The 27,998-nt window shown below is 41.4% G+C and overlaps 2 protein-coding genes across 2 annotated transcripts; both read left to right on the plus strand.

The window, feature by feature from the left end:
• Nucleotides 1–6,154: 6,154 nt before the first annotated feature.
• Nucleotides 6,155–10,021, plus strand: LOC308520529 (serine protease inhibitor Kazal-type 7-like; the record flags this gene model as incomplete). The annotated part of the gene is made up of 3 exons (XM_081093093.1): nt 6,155–6,226; nt 7,774–7,913; nt 9,723–10,021. 3 exons carry the CDS (start codon nt 6,155–6,157, stop codon nt 9,766–9,768), a joined length of 258 nt encoding a protein of 85 aa, XP_080949219.1. The 3' UTR covers nt 9,769–10,021.
• Nucleotides 10,022–10,995: 974 nt separating this feature from the next.
• Nucleotides 10,996–15,928, plus strand: LOC308520621 (serine protease inhibitor Kazal-type 9-like). Its single transcript, XM_081093227.1, has 4 exons — nt 10,996–11,094; nt 11,804–11,832; nt 13,957–14,084; nt 15,127–15,928. The coding sequence occupies exons 1-4, from the start codon at nt 11,049–11,051 to the stop codon at nt 15,170–15,172; spliced, it is 249 nt and encodes an 82-aa protein (XP_080949353.1). The 5' UTR covers nt 10,996–11,048; the 3' UTR covers nt 15,173–15,928.
• The last annotated feature ends 12,070 nt before the right edge of the window (nt 15,929–27,998 follow it).

Below are 27,998 nucleotides of genomic sequence, written 5' to 3' on the forward strand. Positions count from 1 at the left end.
GGGATCTTCTTAGAAAGAGAGAGCAGATTCATTCTGTTGGGCTCCATTGTGGAGAACTAGAATGTCTGGAAGCCATATAGACATGGAGTTCTTTTGAATTTGAAAAATTTCTGAACAATCTAAGCAGACCAAAAATGCAGTCATCTTACTTGGTAACAAGTCTATATATTAGATATCATGACATTAGGGAAAATTGTAGTAAATCCTTTCTTAATGTCCAAGAAAACACTATCATCTCTTTAGATGTTATTAAATGTTCTGTAAAATAACAAACTGTGGCAAATTAAGTTTGGGGAAAATTGAGTTTTAAAAAAGTAGGGGGAAAAATCGGTATTGCAAAAAAAATAATAATAAAGGAGCCTTTAATAAGTAATTCCCCAAGTGAAATTGAGTATTCACGGTTTCCCAAATCTGGTTGACCAGAGAATCCTTTAGTCAGGAAATACTAGTTAACTTTTCATGGGATACCAGTGTCTTAAAGATTAAAGGTCTATGATTCTCCACAAGTAAGAAGGATATGAATTTGGGGGTGGGAGTGCAGACGCTAACAGTGGTTCTCAACCTTCCTAATGCCGTGACCCTTTAATACAGATCCTCATGTTGTGGTGACCCCCAACCATAAAATTATTTTCGTTGCTACTTCATAACTGTAATTTTGCTACTGTTATGAATCGTAATCTAAATATCTGATATGCAGGATGTATTTTCATTGTTTGCGACTCACAAGTGGAGAACCGCTGTGCTAGAATGTTATAGATTGAATTGTGTCTCCCCCAATTCATGTGTTGAAGACCTAACTCCTAGTGTGACTATGTTTAGAAAGCATGGCTTTACTTGGGTAATTAGGGTTAAATGAAGTCAAAAGGTGGGGCCCTTATCTAATAGTACTTTAATCCTTATTAGAAACAGAGAGACACCAGGGGTTCTGCACATGGAGCAAAGGTCATGTGAAGACACAGTGAGAAGATAGTTGTCTACAAGCCAAAGAGAGAGGCATTAAGACAAACCAGCCCTGCCAACACCCGGAACTGTGAGAACATTAATATATTTATTTTTTAACATATTTTTATTGATTTCAGAGAGGAAGGGAAAGGGAGAGAGAGATTGAAACATCAGTGATGAGAGAGAATCACTGAGTGGCTGCCTCCTGCACGCCCCACACTGGGGATCCAGCCCACAACCCGGGCATGTGCCCTAACTGCAATCAAACCATGACCTCCTGGTTCATAGGTATATGCACAAACACTGAGCCATGCCGGCGGGGCAGAACATTAATTTCTGGTGATAAAATCACCCATTATTTGGTATTTTGTTTTGGCGGCCTTAGCAGACTAATATATTCACTAATGTTGGCTGACTGGGGCTACAGGTGTTCCCTTCACTAGTGAACAAAATAGATATTATTTTACTAATAAGAGATGGGAGGTGTGTGTGTGTGTGTGTATGTGTGTGTGTATGTGTATTCAATTCAATAGTTCCATGATTGGAACTATTTACTCTTAATCATTCAAAGAAAATAGAGTTGAACCAAAACGTAATATTCCTGCATGTGCTCACTTCCTTTTCCCAGGAGAAATGGAATGACTCCTGCTAGACACACGATCAAAATGCAAATGTGACTGTGCCTCAGTGCACACAGAGGCATGACCACAGTAGGGACTGCATCAAAAACCGAAAACAAGAAGATAAGAAAGGAGCTGGAGTGTAAAGGCATCATCACATTAGTGAGGCGGAAGCGGACAGACAAATGGCTAGAGCTACTGCAGCCAAATCTGGACCATGGATTTTAAAACTGTCACCAGAAGGCCTCGCCTGCAGGGTGTTGAATGGAGTCTCTGCTGGATGCCAGGAAGGAAGGAGGCTGGTGGTTGGGGGTGGGCTGGTGCAGCAATTAGGAGATAAAAACCTGAATACATAGGGGAATTCCAACCTCTTGCCACTCACCCCAAATCAGCCTTATTCATCATTCGTACAAGTTAGTGTCCAAGAATACTAATTTTTAATTGGAAAACTCGAAGCAGCCACCTAGGCTAATCTCACTAGATGTTTGGGAAGCAGGAAGCACAACATGGAGAAGGGACTGTCACACATTGCACCTCTGATAGATGACGGTGAGGGGACAGGGAAGGAACCCTTGTCTCCTGACTCTCAATCATCCCCTGTCCCCATCCCTCTCTCCAGATGATACTCACCCATGAAAATGCCACACACTCTGACCCACTGCTCAACTCCCTCTGGCTCATTGGAAGCATCAGCTGTCCTTCCTGACTGCTCTGATTCTGCCAGGTCCACTCCTGTCATTCCAATGTTCAATGTGTCTCCAAATCTATCTCTAATGTTAAATGTGAAGACAATACATCAGAGTTACTAAAAGCATTGGCTCTTAACTTTAAACTAGCCACTTCTCTAAGCCACTGCTGCCTTTAAATAACAGGACAAACACCACCTCTATTTTATAAGATTATTGGAAGCCTTAAATGAGATCATGCACACAGCAGGTGTAGCAGAGCTCTGTCACATTGTAAGTGCTTGTCACATGGTTGATTTTCATATTATTACTTCCATTTCCTACAACAGCCATTATTCTGTACTTGGATTACTGCCCAGCTGTGGTGCTGTTTTCCCTCCAGCTAAGTAACCCCAGAACTCTTCATTCAAGCCATGCTCCAATTAATTCTCTCACACGTGTCTAACCCTCTAATGGGCCACCTTTCTCTTCCCTGTGGCACCCCAAGTCCACCTGGAAAGAAATGAAGGATTCAACACTCTCAAACTGTCTTCTTATTTGATACTTTTGTTTATATTTTTATGTTTTTCATTCTGTCCTGCCTTCTCTAGAGTGGAAACACTGTTGTAGTGGTCCTCTCTGACAAGGCCTCCAGTTTTGGCCCCTTGCAGGAATATGAGGAGAAATAAATAAACTTTCCTTGGCATAAAATGGAGAGTGTTTGTTTGTTTGTTTGTTTGTTTCTTTGTTTTTCTTCACAGACTTATCTTTCACTCCCAAAGGACCCTCTACACTTTGTGGCTCAATGTGCAGCTTGAAAATGTTCTCTCCCTGTGAATCGCTGCCAAACTACAAAGCAGTTCACACTTGATCATTTGACCTCACGTTCCCTCACCTTTTAAAACCCAAAGACCTTTATCTCCACCCATTCTTCATCTGTTTTGTCTTGAGATACACCCTGAGGATCATTATCTTAGCCCCGCCCCTGAGAAATTCATCAGAACTTGGCCTACTAGCCACTGCCTCCATACACAATTGTTCAAGTTCATATTTCCCACACCTACTTAAGTTCACACAAAGCCCAAACCTTACCTCTCAACCCTTAACTGCTCACACCTTGCATAATCCATCAGAATCTTCTTGAACACTTAACTCTCTTCCAAGCCGACCACAGTCTTTGTGGCTCCCCCTCAAGTCTCTGATGTACACACCCCCTGTCCACAAAATCCCTCTTTTCCATTTCTCGCTCAAAACCATACAGAAGTATTCAGCATGGTACTGCCAGGACCTGCTAATATCTAGTGCCGATTTTGTCTAGTGGCCGTTCATTTTTATAGCCCAGTTGACTCTCTGACAGCTCCCATTGATGTCTGTGCCAAGCCTTCTCCATCCTTCTCCAGCTTCCAGACCAACCCAAATCTTGCACTGACAGCGTCACCATCAGAACTTAAAAGCTGGACCCAACTTTACCATGGGTTTCCCCACATCCTTCTCCCTCAACCTTTCAAAGTATCTTCTTTAGATTCATCTAGTCTTCTCTGTCCCTGTATCAGAGGGAATGGTGCTTCAATCTGTGCTGTTCATCTTATTTCCTGCTTTTCTAATTCCTCTAATTAACCACCCTCCAGCATGTATTTTATAGTTCTTCTTCCCTTTGGCTTTAAGGCATGCACAGTCTAGCTTAGACCTTTCTGAAGCATTTGCTTCTTCCATTCTCCTCCTCCCCTTTACTATCACACATCTAAAAAAAAAATATTGTAGCCTTATCTTTCCACTTTACCCTGGTCATCCATTGATTCCATTCCCACCCCTCTTTGTTAAAATTGCATTTTCAAACTGCAGTGATGACTCCTCTTCTTGAAATATAATGGCTTTTTTTCAGTATTCATTCTCTTCACAAGTTCATAGAAATAATAAAACTTACAAAAATCTCTTTATTAGGATAATTTCTTTGCTTCTTTTCCATGACTGAACTCAAAGCAGTCTTCTCCATTAATTCATATCTTGGTCTTGGGTGAGATTACTTAAATCCTCTGAGCCTCAACTTACTCACTGATAAAATAAGGGTCACACAAATTCCTTCCTCATGAGTTATCATGAAGCTCACATTCCCTATAATTAAGTACCATATCTCAAGCTCTAATTATGATCTTAGCGCATGCTCACACACAGACACACACACAGACACACACACACATTATTTATATATATAATCTCATTTAACCCTCAAACCACTCTGTGAGGTAAAACATTATATCTCTGTCATAGATGAGAAACTAAAATATCCAGAGCTTAACCTATATACTCAAAGTCACAGAATCAACTTATATTTAGAATAAGATCACAAATAAAATCCACTGGACTTCATGCCCACATTATCTTTTAAAATTATATGTTTTTTAATTGACTTCAGAGTGAGGGAAGGAGAGGGAGAGATAGATAGAAACATCATTGATGGGAGAGAATCATATATCACCTGCCTCCTGCATGCCCCCTACTGGGGATTGAGCCTGCAACCTGGGCTTATGGATCGACACTCAACCACTGACCCACACCAGCTGGGCCATAGCTATATTCTTACTGCTAGATTATATTGATCCCCAAACAGATGTAAGATTCAAAAAATTATAGAGTCATTCAACGTAATTTATTAGCTTATAATCTTTTGCAGATATTGTGTTTCAGAATGTACTAAAATAAACCTTCCCGGCAGAGCACTGCGGGAGAAGAGTAAACTGACTTCCCCAGGTTTCATTCATTCATATGCCCTTAAACTCAGTAGACAAACAACAGCCATTTGGCCCAATGCTGTTTATAAGCTAATGTCAGGAATCTGTAGCAGAAACTCTTGTCTCATCAGTAATCATCGTCATCATCACAATTACAATTACATGCACTGCACTTTGGATTGTCACATACATGACACCAATTATGTGAACTCTACTGTGGCAAGTAATAGTTCCCAATAGAGATGGAATGCAGCTAAAGTTCTGGGATAGTTTCTGTGTCATTTGCAAACTATTTTCAGTTCTTCCCCATCTGGTTGTCCAAGGACAAGGTAACAACACACTCCACATCCTCTTTGATTGGGACAGCTCACCGGATGGTGAGGGAAAGTGGCAGTGGACTGAAATATTTAATTTCTGAAAAGGGAGAGCCTCAAGAACACATCTACACTTAACCTTGACAATGAACAACATTCCAAATAGTGATAACTCTGCCCACCTGGGACCAGTTGAAGATAATGCAGAACCATTAGCTGACCACCTTACATGTTCAGCTTAATTAAAAAATATAATTTGTTCTGAGCCACGTATACCTTGGGTTATATGTTACAACAACATAACCCGGTGTTCCTGGTAGCTTCATGAATGACTTATCCAAGATCACACAGCTAGAATATGTCAACACTCTTCTCCAAACTTCATAAATGCTAAAATCACTGTTCCTTCCACTAGGTCCCAGCTTGCTTCATAGGTTTATTGCCTCAAAAATAAAACTATAGTTTCCCAGAAGCCAAAATATAAACGTAAGTATGATCTTTCAGATCTGGGTGTTTGTGAACTAAAGAAACTTTGATATTTGCACTGATTTCATAACTAGGCCAAGTCAAGTTCTTCTAATACAAGAGGTTTAGAATTCTACCAGTCCCCACCTTTAGGACAGACAGAAAAATAGTTCTCACCTCAAATAACTAATGTGTTGGTCAGATAGGAAGTAGCAATTAAGTGACATGGACTGCCACACCACCCAGGGTGTGACATTGTGCTTTGAGAGCCTTTCAAAGGCAGCATTGACTCTGAATCACCTCAGAGCAGAGGCGGGGAAGCCAGGCATTGCCATATAAATATGGCCCCTATCCTACCTCATGGCTGATACAGCTGATGTAACAGCCTGAGCAGCCTTTGCATAGCAGCCACCTCCACCATGAAGATCATTGGGGGCCTCCTCCTGCTGTGCTTGGTGAACTACTTCTGCAGCAGCTCAGGTGAGGGAAGGGTAGAGAGTGAACAACCATTAAGCTTGTTTGTCCAAGGAGGTGAGCATCTGAGAGAAGTGTCTGGTTGTGTGGCTTTTAACTATATGGGTTTAGAATCAAAAGCATACTGGTTTAGACAAGAAACAGCCCTGTCCTGGGAAAGGAGAATCTTATGTCCCTAACAGAATAGGGAGGGCAGGAGGAGGTTAGGTCTAGTAGTGTCTTCGCATTCAAGGATTTTTGGAAAAAACTCCATGGAACAAAGGAATGAACTCTTTTCTTCATAAGAACATTGGATGTTGTTATGCAATATGGATACTATTCCTGTTATTGGATACTATTCCTCTGAGCAAAGATGCAGAACAACTTGGATGCCTCTCTAAATCAATTCAGAAGGTTTGAAATAAAGTACAATTCTCCGGAGGCCAGGAGTCAACAATTAGACTTTTTATATGGTTAAAGAAATAAAATAAGATGTAAACACCTTAAAATGTTATTGCAACCCTTCATATCAATTAGAAGGGGAAGAATATCCGAGATGGTGCTTCAGTTCATGGCAATGGTGGCTACAATACTGCCTGTTGCAACCTGACTTTAAACCACTACCAATGTCACAATGAGCTCCAGAAGTGTCCCATGGTAAGGAAGGGAGGAGATTGGGGTAATTCCCTTGCCTGAACCAAGGGTTTACCTAATGACTGTATGCAAACAGCCAAAATTGTTGCATAAGAATGGGGTGTGTGCTGAGACTTATTGCCAGAGAAAACACAGAGTCTTAATCTCTGGGATCAAAATGACATTAATTAATGAGACTTCAAGACTTCGCTTTATTATTAACATTTCTATCTCTATTTCTCTTTCAGAAGCTGCTAGTCTGTCTTTAAGAACCATGAGTATATTGAATTACATTTTCATTACTGTTGACTGTCACTGAGTCAACAAATAATGACCAAATATATACGGAGCATTAAGTCAGTATGCTTAGGGTGGTAAAAAGTGGAGGCAGACACAGATAAAGAAATCTCCCCTGCTGTTTGAAGAAGGATGACATGAATAACCATAGACTTAAAATTATTCCCGAGTTAGAAAGGAGAGAGATGACTTCCAGTTGAGAGACTGGTGAAGTCTTGATGGAAAGGACAACATTTCAGAGGCAGGATCTTGCTTAATTGCACAGGCTCTGGATTCAGATCTCAACCTCACCACTTCCTAGCTTTAATGTGATACAAATTCTCTCTTCCAAGCCTTCATCTCCCCCAATCCTGTCAATAGGGGTAATAGTAGAACCTACTCTATTCAGTTGTTCTGAAGATTAAACAAAATTCCTGTAAGATTTAAGTTTAATGCCTGGCCTGGAAATGCTCAGGAATTGCTAACTGTGTGCACAAGTCATAATAGAAGTTGTGCCAGTGAGACTGGTATTTGTCATTGTGACATTAGTGCTTAACGTAGCGGCACCAGCATCAGAATATCTGAGCTGGAACTTCTAGGTTGGTATTTTGCTTCCTGTACAATAGAGGCCAGGCTAGCCTAGCCTGGGATCCAGGAGCAATGCAGAACATTCCCCTTGTGTCTGTCACAGGTGGACTGCAGCATTTACAAGAAGTACCCAGTGGTGGCTATCCCTTGCCCCATCACATACCTGCCTGTTTGTGGTTCTGACTACATCACCTATTTGAATGAATGCCACTTGTGCATTGAGAACTTGTGAGTACTTCATGGGGGCAGGGCGGGGGAAGAACCTGGGGCCAGTGCCCTCAACTGCAAACCTCTCTTCTTCCCATGAGTCTGCTTAGCTCTCCTGAGCTGTACTTAGTCCCAACTGGAAGCAGCAGGTGTGGATAGAAAACTGAGCACCTCATAGTCAGGCCAAAATTGGGCCACCATTATTTGCTCAACCATTCATTACAGAATCTCCAACTCCTATCTCTTAGTTGAAGTCCAACAATAGCATGAGTTATCAAATTGCTGCCCCAGGGTCCAGAGAGGCAATCAGAAGTCACCTCAAGTGTTAAAGCGATAACTGGGGTGGTCTCCAACTCCAAGTTCAGCTTTTGACCATTTCCAGTTGTGGAGTTCCATATAATACCTTGCTTGCAGAAAGGGTCCTAAGCCCAACACTAAAAAACAATTGTGCCTGGTTTGAGTGGCTCAGTTGGTTGAGCATTGTCCCATGCACCGAGATCACCAGTTCAATTCCCAGTCAGGGTACATGCCCAGGTTTTGGGCTCAATCCCCAGTAGGGGAGCATGCAGGAGGCAGCCAGTCAATCAATCTCTGTCACCATTGATGTTTCTATCTTTCTCTTTGTCTACCTTTTTCTCTCACTCAATTCAATAAAGACAGAAAAATTGAAAATTATTATCCTACATGACTTCTAAAAGGCCATAACACAGCTTGTTCCTTAGACAAACTGTGGCTAGAGGGCCTTTATCCTCCTCAGTTTCCTAGTGGCTCTAAATATCTGTATTCTTAAGAGGGATAGAGGGAATATGGCTACCACAAATATATTTTCTTTTATCTAAAATAGGGGGATGGGTCAGTGGGTAGAGTGTTTGCCTGCAGACTGAAGATTCCTGGGTTTGATTCCAGTCACGGGCACATGCCAAGGTTGCCAACTCGATCCCCAGTAGGGGGCGTGTAGGAGGCAGCCAATCAATGATTCTTTGTCATTGTTGATGTTTCAAACTCTAGCTCCTTCTCCCTTCCTCTCTGGAATCAAAGTATATTTAAAATAGGGGGATGCAAGCTGTCAGCACTTGGACCTGCATCCCATGGGCATGATTTCTTTACATATTTTGTGTGACCTGCACAGTGTTCTTGAAGGCAAACAACTGGAAAGATGTCCCTTCTTTGCTGTAGAACAGGAAACTTAGCATTTACTGTTTGTACAGCAAGTGCACTTTGCTCATTGTTAATTCTCTTTTAGTCCACTGTACTCTGGCCACTTATTTTAGATCTTGTCTTTTTCATCTTTGTGATTATCTTAACAAGTTAAAAAAGCAAGTTAAGCCCTAAGCCCCAAGCCCAGAAGGATATGTGTTCTTATTTACTCCTATGCAGGAATGTTTGCTTCACCAAAGTGGCACCTCTCTAACCTGCACACACTGGGCCTTTGGCCTAGAGACTAGCTTGTATTCAAGGACACGGAGGGAACGTGTGGTGGAAGCTGTCCTCCTAAAGCAGGACCCAGCTCCATCACAGGTCCTGCTGACCAGGAAAGGCTAAAGGGCAGGGACTTAAACTTCCTATGGCAGAATTGCTTCTTGGATGTTTTAAGACATTGGGTGACCAGCCTGGGCCCTGGGATCAGTGGAAGCAGCAGGTGGGGTGGAGGATTCACCAGCCTGGGGAAATTCTGCTTCTGCCTCTGAAAAGGACAGTCCTTTTCAGAGAATCCATTGCCTCACCTGCAAAATGAGGTTCTGCCTCAAGATCTCTTTGGTTCCTTTCAGCTCTATTATTATGCAAAATTTCCTGTTGTGCTAATGTGTTGTTAACTGTGTCTTCCTGTAGGAAAAGTTCTGGGAAGGTTCAGTTTCTTCATGAAGGAAGATGTTAACTTCTCCATAGACGTGTGTGGGGAGCAATGATATCCTGTGTCATCCTCATCGACCCTGGGCTCCGATGACCTTCTTCCTCACCATGGCAGAGGTTCTGGGGGATGGGCCGGGGAGGATGTGGGGCAGGGGCAGATGTGGAGTCATTTTGTTGAGTGGGGAAAGTTGTTGTGCTTTCCTTCAAACTCATGCCCAACTGACATACTGGCTTCTTTTTGTACCTCATTAAAGAATCTCCCCAGAGAGTTTATCTTTACTTCTGTCTGTATTTGTGTCTTAGATCGGGGTATAATATCTCAGTTTTCAAAGAAAACTGAGGAACATATATATTTGATTGTTCAGGAGAAAGTTTTGTACAATGAACCCCAAGTGGCTGCCAAGAAATAAATGCGCGCACACACACACACACACACACAAATATACACGTGATCACATACACACGGAATGAAATGGAGTTCAGTTCAATTGAAGCTCAAACTCTAGAGGGGGAGATAAACAAGAATGAAAAAATAATTATACACTCTTATAAATGCTGGGATATAAGTCATTACTAGGTACCATATTGGAATAATCTCTCTATAGTGTAAATCTGATTCTATTATTTCTCTGTTCAATACCCTTCATCTGTTACCCATTGTCTATGGTCTAGAATTCAGACTCCTCAGCATGGTGTTACCCACCCAGATTCTTCTTCTCCCATTATCTCGGAAGGACACTGTCTCTAACACTCCTCTTCCCTGGCCCTGTGTCTGTACATGCACAGTTTCCTTTGCTGGAAATGGCTGTTACTTTTCTGGTTTCAGCTCAAATGTAGCCCTCCTGTGAAACCTTCTCTGAATTTGGTTTGGCAGAGAAGCGGCTGAAGAGTCAGGAGTTGTTTGTAAACTAGTTCTGTCACATGCAAGCTGTGTAACTTCCTTGTAACTTCACTTCCTCATCTGTAGAACAAAAAACAATGGTAATAACTATGTGACAGATTTGTTAGGAAAACATGTGAAAGCACTCAAACTTTTAAGGACATAAAGAGACAAGGAAATAATGCCAGCTTTATTGGTCCTATTTTCTATTCAACAGTCATGTAAATTCATCTGTCTTTCACAATAAAAGAACTTCCATACCCAGCAGATGTTTCTGACCTCCCAGGATTCTGATCCTGCAAATAGGTATTTCACAATCGAGGCAGGAACTCTTGACAATATAAAGCAGCACGCAAGTGGCTGGGCAGACACCAGAAAGGCACTTCTTTTGCCTCCATCTGACTGCCCTTCGCCTCTTCAGCAGCATGAGAGTGACAGCCTTTGTCCTGCTCTTGGCCCTGGCACTAATCTGTGAGTATCTCCCTCATAACACTGCCCCTCCCTTGATACCAATAGCTCCTGTCATCTTCTGCCCACATAATTCTGGGGTATACACTTCACATAGATAATAAGGGAAGTTTTTGAAATGGCACATTTTTTTGGTCTCTACCAATACATCACTAAATCATATCATCTCAGGCCCTGAGTTGGACCTAATTGGTCAACTAAGACCAAGTCCATTTTGTGTCACTTCTTTGGAAAGTGTTCATCCAGACTCTACTCTGACTTGATATATTTATAGGGACTGATTTCTTCATGAAGCAGTCCAACCCACTGTTGGGCCTCATGAACTGTTACTTCCCTTCCACTATTGAGTTAAGATCTGACTCCATAAAATTCTCAATCTCTGCCATCTCTGCCTGCTATGAAAGAGCAGACACTGCCTAAAAAGAAAACTCCATTGTTTTCTCTTACTATTTCCTAAACTCTGATTATGATAGGAAGAAATAAGACTCGTTATTATAGCAGCTTTTCCATGCTTTTGACTGCACTCTAATTCTGCTCTAAAACAAAAATCTGTTTTGTGCGTCAACTTTTGACATGCTGATACAAAAGTTCTGAAGAGAATCTTATACTTTTCATGACAGGTTGAGAATGCTGAAACATAAATCAAATATTTTTCTAATGAGATTAGATTCTTCCAGAGATTAATTTTTTCTTGTACTTGTTTTTCTTACAGATGTAGAATGTGCCCCACCTGGAAAACAGGTCAGTACATCCGTCTTGCTTTGAAAGTGCTACTTTTACGTAATTTTAATGCCTGTATCAGTAAGGAAAGATTGACATTGTATAGAATTACGTTGGTATTCATTTGAACAGTTATTTTTTAAAGTTTCAAAACTGCTTTTATTCAAAAACTGTACATAGACCTTTCTGAAATGGAGGTGATGGGGAAAAAAAATGGTTAGATACCAGCATCTGGGTTTCAGTCCCAAGTCTTTGATCAGGTGACACTTAAAGCCCTAGTGCTTGGAAAGATTTAGCACAGTACCCAGGCATAGGAAAGCTCAGTAAGGACAAGTCCTGATTCTTACCATTTTTAAGTGGCCCACACTTTTCTTTGTTCTCTGACTTAGAAAATGAAGATTTTGGCTCATGTGAAGCTTTCCTTCATGGCTCATGTTAAGTAATGACTGTTATTAAGAAGATGTAGGTGTGACTGCAAAAACTTTAAACCAGCAGCAAGGCACTATGGGTTCTAGTCCAAGCTCTACAGCTTTTTAGCGGTGTGACCTTGTGGCCTAGGCAGATCCTTTCACGTCTTTGAGTCTTTTTTTTAACCTATTAAAGAAAATAATGTTAAGAACATAAGTTTGGAGTCAGGCAGGCCTGAATTCAAGCCATCCTTCAGGACTTAGTAGCTGTGTGAGAATGACAGGGATTAATGAGCATTAAGCCTTGGTCTTGTCCTGGTCTCTTTTTGACCATCACACCATTCTGGCACTGGGAGTTGAGCAGGCAAGGAGAGGAAGTGAAATCATGCTTGTGTGTCCTCAGCATGGGGCGCTACACTTTCTGTTCTGCTCCACTACACTTGAGGTTCCTCTCCTATCATGGCATGCTTACTATTTGTATTTCCAGCACTCAGCTCAGCTCTAAGACTAGGGCTCAGTGACTAGAGGAATGACTAAGTTCACTCCTAGAACATATCTGAAGGGGAGGAGGAATTCAATTTTAACTTTGAGCATATTTCAGGTTATCCAAGTAGAAACATTAAACAATTAGTAAGATATCATGTCTGGAACTCTTGGGCAGAAAGAGCTGGGAATGCAGTCTTCTATATAGAACTAGAGTTTGTGCAGACCTGGAAGGGAAGCCTAGGGAGAGAAATTATAGCTATTATTTATTCGGTGTTTTCCATGTTGTGTATTGCTAAGCATTTGACACACATTTGCTCAGGTATGCATTTGGTACTTTAATCTGACAATGTGGGTATATCCCCTTCATTTTGCAGATAAAGAAACTAAGGCTCAGAGAGGCGAAATAATTGTCCCAAGTTTGGAGAGTCAGGATTTGAATTCCAATGTGTTTGATTTTTCTGTCCACACTTTTCAATTTGCTCATAGATGAAAAACCCAGGAAATTCTTGCTTAGTAATTGTGTACTTGCTCCTACAAGTGGCTCATCACCTTGGCTTTGCTCCAAAATTTCGAACAGTGGTTATCAACTACAGTCTATAATAATAAAAGCGTAATATGCTAATTAGACTGGACAACCTTCTGGACGAAGCTGGGGCTGCGTTGGAAGCCTGGGTCCTGGGTACCTGCCAGCAGGCAGAGGGAAGCCTGGGTCTCGGGTGCCAGAGGGAAGCTGATGCCAGCAGCTGGGGGGAGGAAGGCCTTCTCTTGCATGAATTTCGTGAATCGGGACTCTAGTGTTAACATAAATCTGTCTATGTGCTGATGATGTGTATAGCAAGTCATTTGTTACCAGTAATTATAGTTGTCAATGGTGTACTAGTTATTAAAACGACAGTATTTCTATAATACATCTCACACTTGCATTCCTTTAGAACTTTTTAAGTGAAAGAGAGAAAGCAGGCAACCAAATGTACCATGAGCATTAAGAACTGACACATCAGCCAGTACTGACTACAGTGGGTGGATTCTACATTTAATAAATGGTGATTTAATTACCAGCTACCACTTATGATTTTGTATCTTATAGAAAACATCTCTATACCTGATAGATTTCAAAGAAGTTAGTTGAGGACAGAAAACTAGAATAGAAAATGAATGCATCCAGAGGCTTCTAAACTTACTTAGAAAATTCTAAATCCTGGGAATAAAAATTTGGTAGAAGGAATTGAAGATTTTTAATATCTATTTTCAGGTTGATTGTAGTAAGTATAAAAAGTTACCAACAGGACAACCGAGACCGTGTGTTCTAAGATATGGACCAATTTGTGGATCTGATGGCAAAACTTATACCAATGATTGCTTCTTTTGTTATAAAGTTCAGTAAGTATTGAAACATTTTTCTTTTCTATATTTAAAGTATAATAATTGTGTTAAGACAAATGTATCACATTTCAAAGAAGTGGTTTAAGGCATAAGGAATATGTGGATCATCTCATATTGAATGTGATGAATGGGATTCTCACAATTCATAGGATTTGGAGTCCCTGGTACCATTGTACCCCTACATATTCTGGTAGTAATAGTCAACCAGAGAAGCCTAGCATCTCTGAATTGGAAGGAAACTTAAAGGTAATCTAATTCCACTTCCAACTACTAATTTATTGCTTACACTCCCTCTACAAAAAACATCACCAAGCCATCTCACAGTCTATGCTTGATTATTTCCAGGGACAAGGAACATTCCTCCTCTTAGGCATACCAGTCTGCATCTGGTAGAATGTTTATTGTTCAGCTCTAACAGTTTAAATACATTAGAGTCCCCTAATGACTGATACAAAAGGGGGACAATAGCTGCAAAACCTAAAGAACTTGCTCTGTTTCAGAGTATGATTTCTCCACAAAATGTGTATGTTGGAGTGCTAACAAAAATTAAATAGCCAACAGTACTTTAAAGGTTAAAGAGTAATTGTCGGCAAGATATAGTAGCATCAGCTCAAAACAAGTTAAATGATAAGTTATGTACTAGAGTATACAAAAACATACAGTTCCTTTAAACTATTTACAAAATGTACATGGATAAAAACAAACATCTAATATATATGGTATATTATATATGGAATTTTTTTATAAGCAAAAAGTTACAATGTTATGACACGAGGCGTCTAAATATGCATCGCCTTTAAATAAAATAATCCATTAAAATATGTTTTCAGGGACATAAACTGTGTTGTATTTGGAGCATTGTTCCTTATGCAATGAGCATTGTTCCTTATGTTAAATATTTCTAAATTGCAATCACTCCTCTTAAATATGTCAGTAAAGGGGGTAACCTGGTACATTTTGGGGTTCATTAGTAAAGTTTGGATGCTAATAAAATGCTTATGGCTTTAATATCTCATTTGTTACTCTTTTCTCTCCACAGGAAAACTGACAACAAACTTCAATTTGTACGTTATGGGGAATGTTGAATCTATCCTGTGACTCCATTCACAAGAGGCACATGTCTTCTCCCATATGATCTTGCTACCATTGTCTTGATTTCTTTGTAGAATAAGGTAGACCTGAGTGAAATAAACATCCCTGACTTTTTTAATTTAAGAGCAGAATCTTCTAGATTTGTTTCACTTTGGGGTATTGTCTAAAGACCATCTTATGGTCACATTCTGTGGGGGAAAGCCAATTAAGACCGGTATGGGAATCAGAAAATCAAAGGACCTAACGCTGATGCCTTCTTCTTTCTCAAGCTAGGAAAACACCGTCCGTGCATGACTTCGATCTAAAAAAAATCGAACAGATAAAGAGGGTGTTCAACTAATGCTTTATAAATAAACTAAATTAAGATGAACTGCATTTAACTTCTGTCACAAGTAAGCAAGGAAATTATAGTGTTTTATCCCAGATAATCCTAAAAGCAGATATCAACTCCTGATCCAGCCGCAGAATTTGTAAGTATAGTAGCATCCTAATGCATAGCATTCTGTTTGCTTTCAAACTCTGAATTCCTTCTTCTAGTTCCCATAAAAGGAATCCACACACAAAAGGAAATGCTTTTCAAGAGAGCGTGTGAGTGTGACTGAGACAGACGGGAGTTACCTTGCACAGCCACAGCCTAAAGCTCCTCATTATATTCCAACCTCTACTCTCAGCTCTTGCAACACCACTGTGCAAATCCTTGTCATTTGTAAGATGAAAAGAACATTGCCATAAAATTTTAAAGATGCAGGAATAAAATAACACAAAACACAATTGAATACATTGCCAAAATGTGTTACTAGAAGTGAAGCCTACTCCAATGATAAGAAATCTCACTCTGTTTCCTTTGTATTTAGTTCTTCCTCATATGTAAGCATAGAGGCATTACTACATCCGATAAACAGGTCCTTCTGGAACAGGTAACTCCTGTTGGTCTCAGAACAAATGCTGAAACATTGGCTTTGGAATTTCCATGAACAATAAGAGTACAGATCAAGGAAATGGAAGTCAGGTCTATAAATACATGTCTTAACAAAATGCATCCAGCTGGATGTACCCTGAACATTTTTCAGAATTTCTTTTTTTTTTAATTAAATCTTTATTGTTCAGATTATTACATTTGTTCCTCTTTCCCCCCCCATAACTCCCCTCCTCCCAGTTCCCGCCCCACCCTCGGCCCTCACTCCCCACCCACTGTCCTCATCCATAGGTGCATGATTTTTGTCCAGTCTCTTCCCGCATCTCCCACACCCTTTTCCCCTCCAAGAATAGTCAGTCCATTCCCTTTCTATGTCCCTGATTCTATTATAATCACCAGTTCATTCTGTTCATCAGATTATTTATTCACTTGATTCTTAGATTCACTTGTTGATAGATGCATTTTTGTTGTTCATAATTTGTATCTTTACCTTTTTCTTCCTCTTCCTCTTCTTAAAGGATACCTTTCAGCAATTCATATAATCCTGGTTTGGTGGTGACGAACTCCTTTAGCTTTTCCTTATCTGTGAAGCTCTTTATCTGACCTTCAATTCTGAATGACAGCTTTAATGGATAAAGTAATCTTGGTTGTAGGTTCTTGGTATTCATCACTTTGAATATTTCTTGCCACTCCCTTCTGGCCTGCAAAGTTTCTGTTGAGAAATCAGCTGACAGTCGTATGGGTATTCCCTTGTAGGTAACTGAGTTTCTTTTTCTTGCTGCTTTTAAGATTCTCTCTTTATCTTTTGCTCTTGGCATTTTAATTATGATGTGTCTTGGTGTGGTCCTCTTTGGATTCCTTTAGTTTGGGGTTCTCCGCGCTTCTTGGACCTGTAAGTCCATTTCTTTCACCAGGTGGGGGAAGTTTTCTGTCATTGTTTCTTCAAATAGGTTTTCAATATCTTGCTCTCTCTCATCTTCTGGCACCCCTATAATTCTGATGTTGGTACCCTTGAAGCTGTCCCAGAGGCTCCTTACACTATCCTCGCATTTTTGGATTCTTTTTTCATTTTGCTTTTCCGGTTGGGTGTTTTTTGCTTCCTCGCATTTCAAATCATTGACTTGATTCTTGCGCTCCTCTGGTCTGCTGTCGGGAGTCTGTATAATATTCGTTATTTCAGTCCATGTATGCTTAATTTCTAGTTGGTTCCCCAATATAACATCGAGGGTCTCATTAGTTTTCTTGTAGATCTCATTAAGTTTATTGGCGGCTTCTAAACAGTTCTTGAGAGACCTTAAAAGTGTGGTTCTGAACTCTATATCTTCCATTGACAATTTTGTCCTGTTTCTTTGTCTCCGCATTTTGTTATGCTTCCTTGGTGCACCCCCTAGTGGTCTTTGTGCGCAGTCTTATAGTTAAACCTTGATTGTTGTAGCTAATACCAGGGAGGGTTTGACCTCCAGGCCAAGTGGCTGTGAGAATCAACTGTGTCTGCAGTGAGAGAACTGCTGTCCTCTAATCTAGCCTTTGCCTGAGGCTATCCGGCAAATGCCTCTGTGCAGGGCTTGGGCGGGGCAGGTCGCACAGGATCAACAGGATGGGCCAGAGAGAGCAGTTATGGCGGCTCTCAGTCCTGTCCCCAGGGGCTCTGCCTCTCTGAGTCCCAGCACCCACTGCAAACCTCGGAGAGAAAGCTGCACTCGCTCTGACCGAAGCCAGACAGTCCTGCTTCTCCCGTTTGAGTCTGGGTCCCTAAAGACTCGCCTGTATCTGGAGCTCAGAGTCTGCGACTCCCTCCCGATTGAAAACACCAACCGCGCCCTCCGCCGCCAGCCTGCTCCCCACACTCCGCACCTCAGAATTTGACTTCAGCACTGCGCCTCCTCTGAGTGTCCGTATGCGTTTCTCTTTCCTCCTAGTTGTAGGACTTCCACTCAGCCAGCGTTCCTGTGGTTCTGGGTGATGTCCGTTCCGTCTTTTAGTTTCACTTTTGAAGTAGTTGTTCAAGGCAGCAAACTCCGGCGTTAACCTATGCCGCCATCTTGGTTCTCTCCAGAATTTCTTAAGGAAAAAAAAAGAAAACACTGAGTCAAAAAAAATTAGGTTTTTTAGAGTGCCTGCTTACAACTGGAAAAAGCTGCTGGAGTTCTGAAAGATGCTCTGGAGGGTGCAGGAAACTATCATTCCCAGTTGCTTCTTTCCTGGGACAGGAGGCATTTAGCGATCAAACATAGGATTAGGGTGTGGAACTAAGGCCAGGCTCAGGGATGCCCCCTGTGACTCAACAAGAGGAAGCCTGTGTTGGGTGTTTCATTCACTAAGAGCCCAGCACCCTCACCCCCCCAACCCCCCGCCCCGAATCTCCTTGCGCATGCGCAGCCCCTCTGTTCTGACCTTGGCCGGGGCTGCCTCTCTCTAACCTGCCCTGTACCCAGACCCTCTAGTTCTCTACATGTCTGGGTTGTGCTCCTAGCCTCCCTCCTCCTCTCCACTTCACCTCTCCTAGAAATGGAGCCCAGTGTCAGACACCCAAAAATACTGGCAAACTTCTGTTGGGGCGCTCACCTCCCTGGTCGCCCTGTCTCTGTCTCCGCTGCCTGTCTGTTTGAGTTCCAGTTTTCCTTCTTTCTTTTTGAGGCCAACAGGTTGTCTGAACCACCATCTGTTTGCTGCCACACCCTATAGATATTAAAGCGTTCAACCTGCCAGACTGAAATTATTTGGTTATAATAGAAATGATTAAAATGTATAACTATTGGTTAAGGTGGTGATCATTTTGCAATATATACAACTATCCAATCATTATGCTGCACATATGAATCTAATATAATGTTATATATTAATTACACTTGAATTTTTATAAAGTGCACTAAGAAATAAAACAACAACAACAAAAAACACACAAAAAACACAATGGGGCTTTGGAATCAGAGAACCCTGGGGTCAAATCTAGATTTGCTACTTCTGAGTAACCTTGAGTTAGTGATTTAACCTCTGAGTTTCAGTTCCTGCATTTCCCACTGGGAGCAATAGCAGTTCCTATGAAATGGCATGAACCTAGGTACATACAGTACATAATATTGGGCCTGGCACATAATTAGCAAATAATCAATGAATGGTTTAAAAAAGAATCACAGCAGAATTCTGTGGTTGTCCAGTTTGTCCCTTAAGCACAATGATGGTTCTACTTTAGGTTCTGGCCCTTCTTGATCTCCTCCCCACCCCATCATGCCTGCCTGACACCAGCCTGACCGTGTCCTGAGAGACAGCACCATGAACCTTCTGTTAGAGCTCATGGGCACTGAAGTCTGCCATATGAAATTTCCCACGAAGAGTAAGGCAAAAAAAATCAAGGGCATCTAGAATATTCATGGTAGGGTACATAACAAGCACTCAATACATACTATTCTTGTTGTTTAAAAGTATAAAACACTGATGGCTACAATCCTCACACTCAGTGAGGGACTGCCTTTATGGGATTCCTAAAAGATAACATGCAACTTCTGTTGGATTCTGAGTGAGAAGGAGCTCACTCCTCTCTAAGGCAGTCATTAATGGGAACTCTCAGTGTCAAAACTTCCCATCAAGCTTAGATTTGCCCCATAGTATTTACTCCCTCATTAGTCCTAAGTATAGCTGTTGAGCCACTAAGAAAAATCTAATTGAGAACCTTTTTTTCTTTTAACAAACATCTCTTTATTGCAGACATTTCAGGCACAGGTACCTGGAAGAAGCTGTATTGCAGATTTCATACAGGGTGGCTTAAGAGGCAGCAAGTACCTATCTCTCTTCCCTAACCCCCAAATACACAGCAGCCTAGATATCAGTATCAGTCCCACTGAAATCTCCCGAATATCCTCTCCTCCTACACAACATATCACCCAGTCTTGTGCCCAGGATAGACGGGCACCTCTGGGGTCTAAGGCAGTCCTTGGTCTCAATCCATAGTAGAGGGAAAGGGAGGTACAAGATGGTCAGGCATAGCTGTGATGCCCTCACCAATCCTAAAACTTTCAGTAATTTTTTAAGAGAGTTCTTATGTACCTCCTGAATGTTCTAATGTTAGTTGAAGAAAACCTTGGACCAGGTCCTATACTATATCATTATCTCATGTAATTCATAAAACAAATCCAGTAATAACTTTATCTAAATATAAAGGAGAGTGTTTTTATTATCCACCATGCTAAATCTAGCATCTAATTGGTAAACCTAGCATCTGGAACATGATAGGAACTCCAAAAACAGTGATAAGTTAATGAACGGATTTGCTTTTTTCTCACTCAAGAGAAATAAGGTTTAGTGATGACAGAGTTGCTGTCCAACATGAATAGGAAATGGTAGAGTTATGATTAATGAAGCTCTGATCCTAGAGCTCAAGCTCTGAAATACTGTGGCACTATGTTCCCTAGGCAACATCACAATCCCTATCCCCAGAGCAGCTCACCTGAACAGATTCTGGCTATCTTTATTCACTTACAGGGAGATCAATGTGGGTTCCCTATTGCACAGCCACTATGCCCACTAGTGTTAAAGAGAATGCCTTCTAGCCCATGAACACAACAGGTAAGAGGAGCTGCCAATTATTTTGTCACTGGAGGCCCAGTTCACGAAATTTGTGCACGAGTACGGTCCCTAGGCCTGGTCAGCGATCAGGGCCAATCTGTGAGGTGACCAGTAGGGCGATTTGGGGGGGGGGGCCTCTGGCATCCACCTTGGCCAGCCTGGTGCCACCCACTCGCTGGCCCCATCAGCCACCGGTCACCTCCCTCTGTAGGGTGACTGGAGGAGCGATCAGGGGGGCCCCTGCTGGCATCCACTTTGGCTGGCCTGGGGCCTGCGGGCTGGGGACAGCTCCTGCATTGAGCGCCTGCCTCCTGGTGGTCAGTGCATGTTGTAGTGATCGGTCTTTCTGCCATTTGGTCGATTTGCATACTAGGCTTTTATTATTAGGATAGTTCTATGGAATGGCTCTTTGAAATTGTCATTTTGCATAGTCAAGAGTCCTTGTAACATTTAGCAAACAACATACATGAAGAATTTTTTTAAAAAAATACTGATTCAAAATAACTTACTTCCTAATACGTGACATACTGAAAAGTGCCAACGGTGCCCTTGTTTTGAACAATGGCAGGGCAGTTGATGATATCACTAGTTAAGTATGCCCCTGGACACTAAATTCAATGGGGGTCTCTAGCTCTTGACCCATCAAACTGTACTTGGTTTCTTAAGGTTAGCTCTGTTTTGGAGACAAAGCAATCATGGCCCAAAGCATTGGAGGCAGCCCAGCTTCTGCACCACTGGTTCTTGAGATAGCCACATGCACCTCATTCTTGTGCTTGAGGATATCAGTGAACTTCCCCTTAGCAAACTTGAATAAGCAGCTTCCAGCAGAGAACTGGTGTCTTTCTAGTAGATAATCTGGCTATCTCACTAGCTCTACTTATACCACAAAATTTGGAGCTCTCCAGAAAGCCATGCTCTATTCTAGAGCATAGATTGCTGCTTAAACTTTGTAAACCAAATCAGTTCAATGGATTCTTGTTTTATTTCTAGTCTGGAACCAGATGAGGACTCCAAGTAAAGGACCAAGGTAGTTGCTACCGATAGCCATGCTGAGCACTGCAATGGACATAGGAAAATGGCACTATTGCAGAAAATGAGCACTAAGCCTAGGAACTTGTGCTTAAGCTTATTTCAAATAATTCCTAGTTGTGACATCTTAGACAACGTCTCTAAGACCCAGTTTCTTCCTCTGTAAACTGGAGGTAAAGGTAATACCCAACCCAGACTTATATGCCAATCAAATAACATAATTATGTGAAAGCACGAAGAACTGTTTATGCACCATCCAAATGTGAAGTAACATTAATATGGGTCATATTATGTAGTCATACAAGGAAACCTTTTTCGTGATTCATTGAGTCTTTTAAACCTGTTCTAGGGTCTTGTTTTGGGAAGTATGCATTCTTAATAGAGATGACACATCTGGCCAGGATATAATGCAAACCTCAAATGGGCTAGGCTGACAATAGGTCACTTCTCTTAACTCCACCTTACTGCCCTTGGCCACTTTCAGCATCATGGGAGCAACAGCTCCTCCAGGGGTCCTCAGACTTTTCTTAAACTTTAGAATCTCAAGGCAATCCTGAGATTCTTTCATCTCAGAGATGAGTAAGTCTGTTTAGTTTTGGGTTTTGGTGGTTGTTGTAGTTTTAATGCATTTTTCCCTTTCCATCAAGAAATCAATGAAATCACACGAACTCAGAGTTGGAATGGACCATAAAGCTCATCTAACCCAACTTCCCCATTCTACATAGAAAGCTTCCTGGGAGATCCCTGAGAAGTGATCATCATTTACGTTCTGCCCTGATACAGACTCTTTTCAAAAAGAGCAGCCCATTCTTGACCTGTTGGAGTCAATAAAATATTCTCTCTTTATTGAGTATAAATCAACATTGTGTCATCATGACTGACACAAGATTTTAAGCATTTAAAAATCTATTATTTATTTGTCTATTCTGTATTTATTGAGCACAGAATATGGCCTGGCATTATTCACTAACCTAACCCCTCAGTATGATGGTCACCTTCCAAGTCCAAGGTCCCTTTTTCTATACTCCATTCTTACTCCAAAGAGCAATCAGTATTCCCACCTTTGCTCTCAAACTTATTATTTTGATTCAAAGCCTTGAAGAGAACCCCATGTCAGCCAACACAGACTAAAAACTGATGATATTTTAAAAATAAGACTTCCTTAAGAGTTAGGTCAGATTGTCTCATGTCTTTGTTTTCATAACAATATGAACTAAGCCCATTGCACTTGTCCATCACACAATCTACAGTATAGAATTATTGCTCATTTCATGATCTCCAAGTCCCTGCTGTTTTGCAAGCCAGGTATTATAATAAATCACATATAATGAACTTGAGTTTCCACATATGCCTCCTGGTTATTTCATACTAGATGTCCAGTGCATGAAAATTCATGCACTGGAGGGGGGTCCCTCAGCCCGGCCTGCCCCTTCCCACAGTCTGGAGCCCTCAGGGTCAGGAGGCGACCTGGCGATCAGGGGAAGGCGGTGCCCCATCACACCTCTGCTGCTGCCACTGCCGGCAGCGCAAGCCTCAGCTGGCCCTGGTTACCTGAGCCTCAGGTGGCCCTGGGTGGCTTGGCAGCCACCATCCAAGGCTTTCCTACACTTCGGGCTGGCCCTGGGTGGCTGGGGGGCTGAGAGGACTGGGTGTGCCGGGTCAGCACAGTCAAGGGTTCGGTGAGCCTGGGGGGGGGGGGGGGGTGCAGCAAAGGATTTAGAAAAGACTGACAACGAGAATAAGCTGGGTCTAGTGGATCTCCTGTGCCTGGCTGAGGCCACACAGTGAGACCTAGATGGCAAGCTGAGCCTTTATTTTATAGTCAGAGATAAACAAGGTAGTGGTCACCATAGTTACAATGTTCTTGTGAGTTTCACTTGTTTTGGCAGCACTTGCTGAACCTCCCACAGCCCATTAGCTACCCAGATAAGATCTAGCGAGTGGTCACAAGGTCAAAATTATGCTAAGAGGGCTGTGCCCTCTAAGCTGGGACTTGTTTGTGGCTTTGCCAACAGGTCAGTCCAAGGCTTAACCCTATAGCTGCTCCCTACAACTGGGGGTCTCCGGAGGTAGGCACGCAGAGCGGCTGGGCCCACGTGGGGGCGAGCCTGGCCTGCCGCATGCCTGCTGCCCCAGCGGGGCTGAGGGGACTGGGCACCACCATCTTGTGGCTGTGGGCACCGCCATCTTTGAGGGCATAGCAGTCAATTAGCATTTTCCCTCCTTATTGGCTGTGGGCACCTACATCTTTTGCAATGGTGTGAGGGTCAATTAGCATATTCCCTCTTTATTAGATAGGATGTTTTATGTGAAATATGAGATAGTAGATACTATGACTAGGGAAGTAGGAATGGTTATGGCAATAATAAAAGATATAAAGGTCACTGTAACAAAACAGAACAATTGCCTTTAGGAAATAAGGGGGAAAGAACCCAGAAAATTAGACCATTATTACAATATTATGGTCTCCTAACCCATCGGTTCTCAATTAAAGAGGTGAATCAGACTGTAATTTAAATGTGTGTGTGTGTGTGTGTGTGTGTGTGTGTGTGTTTTGTCTAAGTCACACTCTGGACCTACTGAATCATAATTTTGGGGTTAAGGGGAGCAGGTGTTGAAGGCAGACATAAATTTTGAAAAGTTCCCAAGACTTACTCATTCTAAATCTGTTGTTTTTCCCCACATTTTCTGCTTCTTGCTAGTTGAAAAACCAACTTACTTCTATGAAACTGAATAATTTAACAATCAAACAAAATAATGTTAAATCATGCTGTCATGCTATAGCTCTACAGTCTATTAAGGAGGAAATATTTTCCCCTAGGAGTCTGCTTGGTTTTCGGTGACCTGGTGACTTAACTCCAGGTGTCACATGTAAAGGATTCTTTGCAAATGATTTCATAATGAGTTTGGAGGTTCTCAGAATGGATTGTCAAGAGAACTGAGCCTATGAGGATTTGCTAGGAAACTTGACTGAAAGAATGCTATTGGTATCACTTTATGGAAAAGATGAAAACTTTATTTATTGCTGTCTTGGCTATTGGCTATTTTTCATGTAAGTATTTATCAAAGAACCTTGGGGAGGTAGTAAACATTTGATCTTTTAAGTGAAGTAACAAGCCAATGATAACTTTTTTCTAAATGTAGGAATTTTTTGAAACTTTGAAGTTTTTCTCAGAGATAAAACATTCACTGCCTCAACTACAATGAATATCAGTGATTGAATTGATTTTTTAAATATTCCCAGAACTGCCATAGACAGATTTGAGATATTTTAAGGGATGACCTATGGGAGGTTTACTCAATATTTGACAAATAATTTGGTCTTTTGAATTGATAATCAATTTCATGTCTCCTCCCTCTTCTTCCTAATACTTTCCCACCATATTCCCACACACTGGTAGTTCATGTGTGGTAGTACACACACACACTGTGTGTGTACTGGTAGTACACACACACACACACACACACACACACACACTAGTGCCTTCTACACAAAACAGTGTCATTGGCTGGAATGGCTTACTGATAGAGCACAATCAATGCTATCAGCTATCCAAAGAGGACTCAGTGCTTCCTGATTAAGTCCAGCAAAGTGACACCAACAAGGGAAGCCCACGATATGAAACTAAATCTGCTGGCAGGTCAGCACAAGTCTATGGGGAGGCAAGGAGGCTCAGCTGCAGTAGTTAAAAAAAGTCGAGGCCAAAAAAGAGAACATAAAATATGAAGGTCATGGGAACTTTTCATAGTTTGGGTAAACAGTTGTTGACACAGAGGTCTTGAACAAAGGAAATGCATTCCTTAGAAGCAGAGAGAGTTTGGGAAAAGAGTATATTCAAGACAGGCAATCATCAAAAACAAAGGCAAGTATCTAAGATTTGTGTCAGAAGAGCTAGACATTTCTCTAAAATGGGTCTACACAATGAGCAGCCCAGCAGTAGATGGTTTGCTGAGTCCCAGATGATAAAGCTTGGGTTTAAACCTCCCCTGCCTAAGGTCAGATAACACCTAGGAATGGACAAAGGGTGAATTATCAGATGGGACAGTAAGTGTCCCAGGCATGAGGAGAGGAAGCAAACAGTGTTTGGGAACCAGGCATGGCCAGATAAACCTTGTGTGGAAGAGCCACATATTTTCTTATGACACTTATGGTTATTAATTTATGATATTACTTAGTGGACTAATTAACTCTTCACATCTCAACACTGTATTATTTTATTTGATCCTATTTGAACATTTTTGTTTCAGATATTTTTGGTGAAATTCCACAAAAGGTAAGTTTGCTACTTCTTGCATAAGAATGATTTTTTCCAGGCTTAGGCTTAGAGTATTTCTATTAGATTGAACCATATGAAACTGCTAACATTTGACCATTTTTTAAATCTCCATAATAGCAATCCATTATGACTCAATCCAAACATTTATGTCAAACACATTCTGGGGAAAACCAGGACTCATCCCTGTCTCTTATTGCCCTTCCATCTGCTTATATAACCACTGGCAATTAAAGCTCATCATTTTTGTTTTTAATTTTTTTCCTCTTTAAATTTTTCCCATATTCAAGTCCTCCTCACTTTTTGCCCATGGTATTGAAGCAGGCTTCTTATGGGGTGGGGTATGTGTGTGTGATTAACCGAAAGGATTCCAAAGGTACCTGGACAATGGTAGTAGTCATTTCTAGACAGTAGTTATAGTCATTTTTTAAAATTGATTTTTAGAAAGAAAGGAAGGGAGAGGGAGAGAGAAAGAGAAACATTATCTGAGAACATAACAACGATCAGCTGCCTCCTGCACGTCCCCTTCCAGGGATCGAGCCCATAACCCAGGATGTGCCCAGACCTAGAATTGAACCAAGAACCTTTTGGTGCTGCGACGATGCCCAACCAACCAAGCCACACTGGCCAAGGCAGTGATAGTCATTTTTTTCACTGCCCAGAATGGTATTCTGACAGGTTGTAGATATATATTGCACAGTAAAAGATCCGGTTTGCCTCAGATGCCTTGCAAAGTGGAAATTCCAAAGAATCTGGCTGCTGAATTTAAGATCAGGAAGTTTTTTGTTTCTTCTTAAATTTTTATTTTTGAAAGTATTACATATGTCCCCTTTTTGCCCACATTGACCTCTTCTGCCAGAGCCCGACCCCCTCCCCAGGCCTTCAAAGACAGGAAGTTTTAATGTTCAAAGTTTAAAAGGAGACATATTTTATCATTATCTTCCTTCTGCATAAAAAAAAATTCCCGGGGACTCTTCCCTCTCACTACATGGGAGTCAGTTCTGTGGGACTCTTTCCCTCTCCCCATGTAGGAATCTGTACTTGTTCTTCAATAAATTTCCACCTTTGCTATACAAAAAATAAAAATTCCCAAGCATTTATAATAGAAGCTATTAAGAGATCATTGCAGGATGGAGAGTTTGACCTGTGAGTTTTGTTTTAGGAAATTTTGTGCAGTTATTATCAACAGAAATCTGTACAACGGAAACAAATATGCTCCATTAGAACCAGCCCATTATGCGCCTCCAATAATGTTACATATCCGAATTCCTGTGTGTACTGCTTCGCTAACATGTAAGTGGAAACAGCAAACTCTAAACAGAACCCTCTTTTGAGAAAATATTGTGTAGGTGACTGATGACACTCCCACATTTTTTGGAGACGTGATTCTTAAAACTAAAAACAATGTCATTGCGGTTTCAGTTCCACTGGCTGAACCTGAGGCGGGGGAGGGTAGCAGGAACTAAACAATTGAGATTCTGAGTCCCCTCCTCAAGCTCCAGCAGAGAAGCCTCTCGTTACCTGTTTTGAACATGAGGTTTTAATATGAGATTTTATTTGAAAAGGAGTTTTGCTCCTAAAATGTTTGAAAATCATGGCTATAGGAAAAATCACCCTGTTCAAGATAAGATTAAAGCCTCAAGTCTCAGCAATCAGTCAGAAGACCTTGGGGTTAGCCCTACCTGCCCCTGTGCTAAAGTGACCTGGGAAAGTCTCAAAAGTCCTCCAAACCTCAGGTTCTTATCTACAAATCTGAGGTTATATTTACTGCTTCATTTGCTAAATATGCTCCAACCATACACACTCTTCTTTCCTAATATTTTCAGATATACTAGTACAAAGTTCCCTCCTGCTTCAGGGCCTTTGGGCTAACTGTCCTGTCCCACAAGAATGTTTTCTTCGTGCTGTTCACAGGTCTAGTTCCTCATCATTAGGGTTTCAGCCTAAATATTTCTCCCCTATAGATGCCTTTACTGACCATCCTCCCTAAAATAGATTTACCTCTGATATTTTCCATGTTAATATGCTTTTCTTTCC

This window comes from Myotis nattereri (assembly GCF_964212035.1).
Source record: "Myotis nattereri genome assembly, chromosome: 5".
Lineage (NCBI taxonomy): Eukaryota > Metazoa > Chordata > Mammalia > Chiroptera > Vespertilionidae > Myotis > Myotis nattereri.

Bases quoted from the DNA above. Each gene is read 5' to 3' on its own strand.
- LOC308520621 (XM_081093227.1), top strand. From the start codon at position 11,049: ATGAGAGTGACAGCCTTTGTCCTGCTCTTGGCCCTGGCACTAATCT. The intron at 11,095-11,803 runs GTGAGTATCTCC...TTTTTCTTACAG, and splicing joins CTTGGCCCTGGCACTAATCT to ATGTAGAATGTGCCCCACCT. The intron at 14,085-15,126 runs GTAAGTATTGAA...TTCTCTCCACAG, and splicing joins TTCTTTTGTTATAAAGTTCA to GAAAACTGACAACAAACTTC.